This window comes from Bombus pascuorum, chromosome 8 (assembly GCF_905332965.1).
Source record: "Bombus pascuorum chromosome 8, iyBomPasc1.1, whole genome shotgun sequence".
In the NCBI taxonomy this organism is placed as follows: domain Eukaryota; kingdom Metazoa; phylum Arthropoda; class Insecta; order Hymenoptera; family Apidae; genus Bombus; species Bombus pascuorum.
Window position 1 is genome coordinate 5,677,525 of NC_083495.1, and position 10,002 is coordinate 5,687,526.

Below are 10,002 nucleotides of genomic sequence, written 5' to 3' on the forward strand. Positions count from 1 at the left end.
GGTATCGAAGTGTGACGTGCCCTCGCTTTTGATTATCTTAATGTTATAAATCACGCGATACATGGACCGTGGAGTACGCCTCCACGTGGAACGATATGTCAAGTCGCCGCTCGGACTGTGTTCTATTCCAACGAAAAGTTCGAAGGTTCCTTTTTTTCGGGAAACTCGTTATCGTTATTGATACAGATAATCGTTTCGTAGCAATAAATCAGTCCTGCATTATAGGAGTCTCTCCATAAGTACCAAAGAAATACGAAAGTAGTAAATATAACGTTTATAGAATAGTCTTAAAACGTTTATAGTTATGCACAAACAGAAGTGTAGTTTACAGTATTCTCGGTAAACGTATCTACGTTAATAAAATGTACAACATTATTATTAAATTGATTCGGTTCGACTTACTTGGTTTCCAATATTTCTTTAATTTATTTAGGAAAATGAATTCAAATTGACGACCCTCTGCGTCGCACGTTCCTATACTCCTAGCGCCACCAACCGGGATTGTCTGAAAGAATATATAGCAATGAATTTTACTGTATTGGCAATGGTCGATAAGTATGTGGATATTCTAAAAATACAAATATACATATATATGAAAATTTTCAATCGTATATATTTTTTACTTCGTTAGTCCATCATAAAAAAATAAGAAATAATACAGATGTAGATATTTCCCTGTTTTTATCGAATTTTCTATAATAATTATTTTATTTTTTAATAGTTATAGCATGTTATAATACCACAGACAAGCTGCAGAATAGACATCACATTCAATGCTTTTTCGTATTCCACGTCTTAGGATCAGTTGACCTGACGCCTTACCGTTCTTGTGTCTAAGTTACTCTTACTAGTTACGTCTCACTATGTTATTATTATTATCATCGATTCAGTATAGTAACGTGAATGATAGGAATACATGTTATCACAGACAAGTTTCTGTAGTATCATGTACTAGAGCTTTATGTATATAATCTCTTTCCATACAAATTCTAAATAAACAAATCAAATATGGACTATAACTTACGATTAGTTCCATTGACTACTTAGTCGTTACAGGTTAATGATATTTCATCAAGAACTGCTTTTATACTTTTATTTACATTTTCTGTAAAATTGATATTATACTTTCGTTTTATCACTATTTAAGTATTCTTCTAGGCATATATTATTAAATGTTGGTAAGAAAACACTTATTTTGATACAAAAACACAACGAGCACAGAAGAACGACACTGTTGCGCGGTTAAAATTTACGCGGTAAAACCGCGTAAGAATATGGTGCCAAAACACCAAATGCGCTCTCTATCATTGAACAGTTGAATTAACAAGATGACAAGCATTCAACATTAGAGCCTATTACAAAAATGGCGCTTGCTGAGGTTTGCGGTCTGAATTCGTTTGTTGATTTTAATGTCTCACGCGAAGAAGATAACTATTCGCGACAAGTTGAGACATATAGTAGAAATTTTACCAATAATGTACAACTAGCAGTACCACCATATATAAATGTAAGTAAATTATTCAAATCCGCTGTTGGTTTCCTACATAACCATTCTACAATTTAAATTTGCTAAATCATGTCATTTCACCGTTTCTAAAATTTCTTTCTTGATATGAATAGCCAGCAGAAAAATTGGCACAACTTGCTGAAGGAACCGATGAAGCAGGGAAACATTTGAAGATCAAATTTGATCATGGAACTACTACATTGGGTTTTCAATATAGAGGTGGAATTGTTCTTGCTGTTGACTCACGAGCAACAGGAGGCCAATTTATTGGTAAAACAAAATGCATATGTATTGAATGTTATAATGTCAAAAAAGAAATATTATATCTTCTTTTTCCATAGGTTCATCCAGCATGAAGAAGATCGTTGAAATCAATGATTATCTCCTTGGAACTTTAGCTGGTGGTGCTGCAGATTGTGTTTATTGGGATAGAGTCTTAGCAAAACAATGTCGTACATATGAATTACGGAATAGAGAACGTATTTCCATTGCTGCTGCTAGCAAACTTCTATCAAATATGATATATAATTACAAAGGAATGGGATTAAGTATAGGTGGGCTTTTATCTCTTTCAAACTCAATAACATTCACAATAGATTTGTTTAATGAAATTGATGAAATATTTATCAATGATGTCAGGTATGATGCTTGCTGGATGGGACAAAAGAGGACCTAGCTTGTACTATGTTGATTCAGAAGGTGCTCGTACACCAGGAAAGGTTTTCAGTGTAGGATCAGGCTCAATTTATGCATTTGGTGCACTAGATTCTGGCTATCGCTGGGACTTGACTGATGAAGAGGCCTATGAACTTGGCAGAAGATCAATTTACCATGCCACTCACAGAGATGCTTACTCTGGTGGTATAGTAAGAGGTATGTAATCATAAAGATAGAAAAATTTCATGGTATGTTACAATGTGGATCTTTTTTACAGTGTATCACATGAAGCCAACTGGCTGGGTGCATATTTCTGATGAAGATTGTAAAGACCTTCACTACATGTACCAAGATCAGAAACAGCAAGGACTTAATTAATAGCATTTATAGCTTATTGTATTTTGTGAAATGTTTTCTTTAATAAAATTTACTTTGAGATACAAAATTTTTGTATCTATTTTACTCGTGGTTCTACACTTAAATAAATATTTATTCGTCGTAAACATGTAATTTAATCGTTATGAATGTCATTTTTCAATATTGCAAATAAATTACGAACAACATTCAAAACAAAAATAAAAGATAAGACGAAAAGAACGTGTCTTGAAGCTACATCCCCACTGCTATCTCCCACATATTACAGCGCCAACCGCCATCGAATCAGTGTGATTGGTGTCGTAGTGCAACAAGACGTGTTATTCCATAGAAAGAAAAATAAGTGCTTTAGTTATATTTTAGTGTTTTAATTAAAAACGCATAAATGTCAAGTCCAAAAGAGTATAAACTCAAGGGTGGACATCCTCCTGCAGGTAACGAAATAAATCGCAATTTCCCTCGAAATGGAGAAGGTTAACATGTTTACACAACTAAGCCAATTGACGTTATATGCACCTGTCTGGATATTTCAAGGCCATCTGCTCATTTAGCTCTCTCTTAATCAAAATTTAAGTTTTATATCTTTGTTCCAGTAAAAGCAGGCGGAATGAGAATCACCCAGCATAAAACACCAAAAGAAGATCGGGAAATAAAACCAATTAAAGACGTGGATGAAAGTAAAACATCGAGTAGGTAAGCAAATTAGATATCTTTATCTTTAAATCTACGCTAACAATAATTTCACATTTTAATAATACGAGTAAATGAAAAGTAGTACATAAATACGAGTGTCATTCATTTGATCATTTGGTAAATAAACTGTACCGATAAAAACACGATTGACCTCTGAAACAACCATTGTCTATAGTCAACAATATACGCCTGATGTGCAATATCTGCTTACTTGCGTCATCATCCGTATTACGCACTAAGATAATATGATACGAACAATATGAATGTATATAAAAGAAGGAATTTTTTCTGTATTGAAATAAAAACAACTAAAAATATAATATTATCTGTTATAATAACAGTTAATAATTATATGATTAATAAAATATTTATATATATATATATGTATTGATTGTGTTTTAGTCCACCGAAAACTCTCATGATCAGTGGAGTTCCCGCAAAAGGAAATGCAGATTTTCCTCCAGAAGCTGTGCAAGTCTTCCATGAAAAGCCTGTTCCAACTCATGATGCAAGGCCAGCTCATTGTTCACGTCCAATTATTATCCATCAGCCAAGGAAATGAATGATGTGCATATTGTATACCAACTGGTGGCTATCCAGAGAAACACTAGCCTACATACTTATCCATTAAATTAAAACAAAAACAAAAGAAAAAATAAATGATAAATATCTATATATATATGTGTGTACTTAAAAGTTTCTTTGGGCTATTAGGACTTTATGTGCTTAAAATCCAAGCACGTAGGCCTTAACCCAAGAAGCTTTGGTTTCATGTAATATGAAACAAAGTACGAAAGTTTATTATTGTTATTAAGAAGAAAAGAATTTATCTTTAATATGATGCCACAAGATCCCTGTATCGGCATTTAAGCAGATGATTTACTTCGTTTTCTGATATATCACTTATTGAAACGCAATTCTTAGATTAGATTGTTATACGATACTACGCTCTTATCTCAAGTTATATGATACACTATTTGTAACCGTTTTCGGGACCAGTTTGTAGTTCAGATTGTGTAATACTTCAAACAATTACGCATTTTTATTTTTAAATTTGTGCATTTTTATTTTCAATCTATCCTAAACATTATAAAAATTTCGTTAATTAATTGTACCTACATATGTACGTATTATTTAGTTTTTCACTATGAAAAAGAATCATTCTACTTAGTGTAACTTTTAAGCATATAAATGTCGGACAAGACCCACAGCATTGGCCACAGTTTGTATGAGACTTGAAGAAAAAAAATATACGTTCTGATATGTAAAAATTAAACGTTTGAATTATTTTCTTTTCCTCTTGGCTTTATAGCCGTATACGTGCATCGAGCAAGTAGTCACGCGATGTCGTTGGTAACCATGAGTAGCATTGAATATTGTCGTCATAGTAACTGGCATGAATTCTACAAACATAGCCACATTGATGTGTCAAAGCTCGAATGAAAAAACTGATCAAGTAGAGCTTCCTTCCTGATGTGTAAAGATGTGAATTCGTTACGGTCCTTGAACGCCGTTTCCGTCTGAAAATTTTCGTACATCCTCAATCCTTTGGATCGACATATCAGTTTGTGAAGTTTTATCGTGTCCACCTTTAGTCGCAATGTCGTCAAAAAATACTAACGAGAAGGTTTTGGAGATCGATGCACACGTCAGCAAACATTATGACATCGTTCGACGTCTCGGCAAGGGGGTAATTTTTTCGTTCATTTTGTTATTTTCACAAATTGTTTATTTCACAAGAATTTAAAACTGTTACAGTACATCAGATATTCTATACTTTTTTTCTTATTGTAACGTTATTCTTTAAATATTTTTGAATTGTATAAAAAAATGCAATTTTCTAAAAAGTCCATAAAAGATAATGTAAGATGTGACTCTTTTTATGCGATAAAAAGAACAAATTCTTTTTATTAAAAAAAAACTGACGCGCATATTCTAGCGTATATACGCATGTATATACAATTATTAATAGCAGCTGTCGTGGTACGTCCATCGTGGAAAAGTATAATCGGAAGTAATCGATACTCGTGCCGTTAATAATCGTTATCATAAAAGCGAATATCGAGTCTAAGAATAATTTTCTTTCTTTCTAACATGCATTGCATGCTATTTCAAAACAATTCGTAATAAAATGTATCGAAGGATAAAAATATCTACAATCAACCATTTTTTGACAAATTCCTCGATAGGCTTATGGCATCGTATGGAAGGCGATAGACAAGAAAAACAAGGAAACGGTAGCGGTGAAGAAGATCTTCGACGCCTTCAGAAACCAGACGGACGCGCAGCGCACATTCCGTGAGATAATGTTCCTACTATCGTTCGCCAATCACGACAACATCATACGACTGATCGGTCTTCACAAGGCGAACAACGATCGGGACATTTATCTCGTGTTCGAGTACATGGGTGAGTTTTACCCGGTCCGAAGAAGAATTCGAACGAAGGTCACGTGCCGCGGCGATTCTCAGACTTTTGGCCTGAAACCCGTTTCGGCCCGTTTCCCCAGAAACCGATCTCCACAACGTGATTAAGAAGGGCAAGATCCTGAAGGACCTCCACAAGGTGTTCATCATGTATCAGCTGTTTAAGGCGATCAAATACATTCATTCGGGGAACGTGATACACAGAGACTTGAAGGTGAGATGGTCTACGCGAATTGATTCTCCTTCCCATCGGAATGACTGCCACGTTTATATTTGTTCCAGCCATCAAACGTTCTACTAAATGCTCATTGTCACTGCAAAATCGCTGATTTTGGATTGGCACGATCGGTCACTCAAATAGGGGAAGGAGATGGTGAAACCGCCAGTGATCCAACACTTACAGATTACGTGGCAACCCGCTGGTACCGTGCACCGGAGATACTCGTTGCTTCAAAAAGGTATTTTACTGCTTCGTACAAATATATACGTTCACATAATTTTTTTTTTTTTTTTTTTTTTTTTAAATAGTTTATTTATCCAATATTTGATTTTTTGTACATTTTTGAGATTCACAATAAACAATGAATTTGAGTATAGTGTGTTTAGGCAAAAGTACCGATACGCGTCGGTACGACGTAGCCATGGTCTAATATGTGTCGTGGATTTTCGGTTTTTGCGTTTATTTTTTTGTTTTTTGGGTTTAAGTCGCATTGGTGCGTGATTTTTGTGTATTCTTGTGTGTGTTGTATTTTGTCCTGAAACTTGGCCGCAAAACAGGACTCCTCGGTGTATTATACGTTCACATAAATTCGGTGGCTGTTAACGTAACATAGGTACACGAAGGGTATCGATATGTGGTCGTTGGGATGCATTCTTGGCGAAATGCTTCTTGGAAAACCATTGTTTCCTGGTTCATCGACGATAAATCAGGTGGAGAGAATAATGGCTACTCTCCCGCCACCTACCAGAGAAGGTAATTCTCTTCGGCACCTTCACAAGGTCAGAACTGGAAGAAAGGGAATGATCGATTTGTCTTGGTGACTTCTTTAGATCTGGTTTCGGTTAGCGCCGGATACGGCACTAATTTGTTAGAGAAGACACCAAACGCACCGAGACGTTCATTGAAGGATTTATTACCAGAGGTGCCGGAAAAGGCATTGGATCTCATTAGCAATCTGATAGTCTTCAACCCAAATCGCAGACTGACAGCCGTGGAGGCTTTGGAGCACCCTTATGTGGCCGAGTACATTAATTTTTTAAGAAAAAATAAGAAATGAATCTTTCGTTACGGACGTTGTTTTTTGCACAGTTTTCATAGAAGAAGCAACGAACCAGAAAGAGGCTCGAACGTGGTACCGCTACTTAGGGACGATGTACAGCTCTCTGTCGACGAGTACAGGAATAAGCTTTATTCGATGATGGATGAAAAACATCGCAAACATAAGAATATGTGGGTTGATAAATTTTTATGTAGCAAACGATTATTATTATAGGCTAAAATTGACACATTAATTGACTGAGAACAGGTCTAAGTCCAGAATCAGACGATTATCGGAGCACATCAGGAAGGAAACAGTTAGTAGTAGTAGTAACCCAGTCATTGGTCAAGGTGACGCGACTGTTCGTAAAAATCTTACACATTCGTATCAAGATTTACGTAAGGAGAGAGGTAGGAGCGACACGTACGAGCCTTCCTATTTAGAGGGTAATAAAATTGGTAGTTTATTTTATAAGAAACGATAGATTAACAAAGATAAATGAGATAAACTTATTATATCTTGTACTCAGTGCGTACGCAACTACCAAGCAGAAAGGCAACACGGCATTCGCAAATTGATAGTGGTGAAAGAATTACGAAAACAAGATCGATATGTGTGTCTGTCGAGTCGCAGACACAAAACACAAAGAATCTTCGACCAACTGGTAAGAATAAACATCCTGATTTTAATAAGTCAGTATCGTGGGTGTGCTAATAAATCTAATTCTTTTTTCGCTTTAATATCCGCCAGCTAAAAGCGTAGCAACCCAATACACACACAATTTTGCAAATGGTAGTTTGAATAACTTGACTCCAAGCACTACTAAAAGTTGCTTATATCTCAATCAACAACACCGACAATTATCCAAATCTCAGCGTTCTATACAATCGGACCAACCAATGGTGGTAAGAAAATAAACTGAACTATTTCTTTAACTTACTTTCGACCTCCTTGTCCTCTATAACTCCTCGCGTTTCTCGCTAAGAAGTAAACCGACGATTCTGTCGTTACAGGCTACGTGTCGCGTGGGATTCATTTAGGTACTGTAATCACTTATACGTGTCACAACTCATGCTTCTCGCACAGAAATGACGTAGCTCTTTTTTCCATTCAAGACTGAATCAAACGACTCTTTTCACACGCAATTTATTTATACAACGACGTTTTCTCCGTAGGAATTTTACAGTATAATTTCACAAATCTAATTTCTGTCGATGCAAATTCGACAATTTCAGTGTGCACCTGGAAGAAGACCAAATCAAATAGTAACTGGTAACCGTGACAAACTGCGAAGAAATTGCAAACAGATTCGTACGACGAACCGACCCACGTCAGATGCGAATTGGCGGGAAGAAGATCGGCAGAAGACTTCGTTCGATCACGACAATTTTAAGAGCCTTCAGACGAAATATTTCGCGAGAATGCCTGATAACGCGACTTCTTATTACCTTAGATCCAGCAGCAGTAATAACAAGAATGCCAGTAGTTCCGAATCTTTGTACAATTCGTGTCATCCCACTGTGAAGAATCTAGCTATCCGAAACTATCTGAATCAAACGGTACCATTACGAGTGGAAGAGCAATCCCCATCACGCCCCTGTCGAACAAAAAACAATACGGAGTACCGAATCCTTCGAAGTAACGCTAACAATATCGAGAAACTACATCAGTCTACTAATTATCTTACGAGTGGCAACAATCGATCAAGGAACGCGGTTCCGAATGGGTGTCACGTCGTAGGGACACAGATGAAACATGTCGCCGATGGAAGTACGAATAATGAAAAGAAGAACTCGCCTTTTTTAGATAATTATAGCCAAAGTCACGGTATAATAACCGCATCTTTGTACAAAGATCTACGAAATGGGACTATAAGATGGTAAAATATTGCCGGTAGCAGCTTCCGAAAAAAAGAACACTCGTAATTCGCGAATATTTATAGCAAATATTTTTGTATAATTCTCCCTATATATAAATAGCTTTTTTACAAAATGAATATTTTTTTCGATCTAGCTAAATCAAAGTAAAATTCATCCATTCTTGCAATCATATTACAAACTTTATGAATTTTTTCACGAAATAATGAATAAAATAAATATTAAGAAAAGAGTTAAATGCGAGAAGTTAAAAATGAAAGTTGGTACTGAAGTGTTCTTCTTTTCAGAAGCTACAATCCCTGTATAGGCAAATTAACGTTCCTACGTAAATTTTTACGAAAAGCTAATGAAGACATAAAAGTAAAACAACCTATCTCACAATCGATAATTTGAGTTCCTACGAGAACAAACTGCCGGAGCCTCGATACAAACGAAGCCATCATAAATGCAAGCATAAATAGCAAAGAAATGATAATCTTGAGGCAAACGATACTTTAAGTTCTTAGGTAAGAAGAATCTTGCGATATATGATCACTTTATAGTTCTAAGATAAAAAACGGATAAACATATCCAATTTATTCAATTCGAAATATTAATTCAACGTAAAATTGCATTCAATAATAAAATGAGTGAATACAGTCACCCTCTAGAGATTTTATGATTCTCGAGTTGGAATTTGAAGAATAACCAAGAATTTATTATTGAACAAATATATAAGTACGTAACACATAAAGCCAATTGTTGGGGCCAAAATGGTGTAGTGATATCATTTTTCATGATATCAGCACTTGCCCCCTGCGAAAGGTGAGCATACTATCCTTTCTTCTTCGCGTCCAACGTTTATTCCTCGACAATGTAGCGTGTAAATTCCTTTGTAATATACTTTTTTGTGATACTTTTATGCGGCTATGTGATAATGTCCAATTCGTATGTATTACCTGTCGTGGAATAAATTTTTATTAAAGCAATGTGACTCGTTCGCTTTTCCACCAGTATCCTGATCAAAAGCATCGTGAAAAGATTGCCTCGTGTCGCAGTCAGAGCATTCTTTTGCGTCGAAGTACGAGACGACCTCGTATTTTCATTTTTCATCTCGTGAAGCAATTCTAGTTCTCTTGCCGGTGTCACGTTGTTTCCTCTTTCGAACGACGAAGGTATTACTAATAGAAATGTTATTCCCCCTTCTTTCTCTCAGATTTACCAGGATA

General features: G+C 35.7%; 3 protein-coding genes across 4 annotated transcripts; all 3 read left to right on the forward strand.

Annotated features, from left to right (window-relative positions):
- The first annotated feature begins 1,311 nt into the window (after positions 1-1,311).
- On the forward strand, positions 1,312-2,609 carry LOC132910132 (proteasome subunit beta type-5). The gene is made up of 5 exons (XM_060965629.1): positions 1,312-1,507; positions 1,621-1,777; positions 1,849-2,061; positions 2,147-2,380; positions 2,442-2,609. Exons 1-5 carry the CDS (start codon positions 1,364-1,366, stop codon positions 2,540-2,542), a joined length of 849 nt encoding a protein of 282 aa, XP_060821612.1. The 5' UTR covers positions 1,312-1,363; the 3' UTR covers positions 2,543-2,609.
- A 219-nt stretch (positions 2,610-2,828) lies between these two features.
- Positions 2,829-4,285, forward strand: LOC132910139 (death-associated protein 1). The gene is made up of 3 exons (XM_060965645.1): positions 2,829-2,973; positions 3,133-3,232; positions 3,635-4,285. Exons 1-3 carry the CDS (start codon positions 2,925-2,927, stop codon positions 3,792-3,794), a joined length of 309 nt encoding a protein of 102 aa, XP_060821628.1. The 5' UTR covers positions 2,829-2,924; the 3' UTR covers positions 3,795-4,285.
- Positions 4,286-4,633: 348 nt separating this feature from the next.
- On the forward strand, positions 4,634-9,762 carry LOC132910114 (extracellular signal-regulated kinase 2). 2 transcript variants are annotated; one of them, XM_060965592.1, is made up of 12 exons: positions 4,634-4,922; positions 5,422-5,641; positions 5,742-5,872; positions 5,941-6,116; positions 6,492-6,631; positions 6,709-6,901; positions 6,968-7,108; positions 7,185-7,363; positions 7,447-7,581; positions 7,668-7,822; positions 7,931-7,957; positions 8,153-8,237. In XM_060965592.1, the coding sequence occupies exons 1-11, from the start codon at positions 4,833-4,835 to the stop codon at positions 7,955-7,957; spliced, it is 1,587 nt and encodes a 528-aa protein (XP_060821575.1). In that variant the 5' UTR covers positions 4,634-4,832; the 3' UTR covers positions 8,153-8,237. The 2 variants fall into 2 exon arrangements, with proteins under 2 accessions (XP_060821575.1, XP_060821574.1); XM_060965591.1 differs by lacking the exon at positions 7,931-7,957 and having other exon boundaries at positions 4,635-4,922; positions 8,153-9,762.
- Positions 9,763-10,002: the final 240 nt, after the last annotated feature.

What these genes read in the sequence shown, in the direction of transcription:
- LOC132910139 (XM_060965645.1), top strand. Translation starts at nt 2,925, where the DNA reads ATGTCAAGTCCAAAAGAGTATAAACTCAAGGGTGGACATCCTCCTGCA. An exon ending in GGGTGGACATCCTCCTGCAG is followed by an intron (nt 2,974 to 3,132) that starts GTAACGAAATAA and finishes TCTTTGTTCCAG; the next exon opens with TAAAAGCAGGCGGAATGAGA. An exon ending in GAAAGTAAAACATCGAGTAG is followed by an intron (nt 3,233 to 3,634) that starts GTAAGCAAATTA and finishes ATTGTGTTTTAG; the next exon opens with TCCACCGAAAACTCTCATGA.
- LOC132910114 (XM_060965591.1), top strand. Translation starts at nt 4,833, where the DNA reads ATGTCGTCAAAAAATACTAACGAGAAGGTTTTGGAGATCGATGCACAC. An exon ending in TCTCGTGTTCGAGTACATGG is followed by an intron (nt 5,642 to 5,741) that starts GTGAGTTTTACC and finishes CCGTTTCCCCAG; the next exon opens with AAACCGATCTCCACAACGTG. An exon ending in CGAGCCTTCCTATTTAGAGG is followed by an intron (nt 7,364 to 7,446) that starts GTAATAAAATTG and finishes TCTTGTACTCAG; the next exon opens with TGCGTACGCAACTACCAAGC.
- LOC132910132 (XM_060965629.1), top strand. Translation starts at nt 1,364, where the DNA reads ATGGCGCTTGCTGAGGTTTGCGGTCTGAATTCGTTTGTTGATTTTAAT. An exon ending in AACAGGAGGCCAATTTATTG is followed by an intron (nt 1,778 to 1,848) that starts GTAAAACAAAAT and finishes CTTTTTCCATAG; the next exon opens with GTTCATCCAGCATGAAGAAG. An exon ending in AGGAATGGGATTAAGTATAG is followed by an intron (nt 2,062 to 2,146) that starts GTGGGCTTTTAT and finishes CAATGATGTCAG; the next exon opens with GTATGATGCTTGCTGGATGG.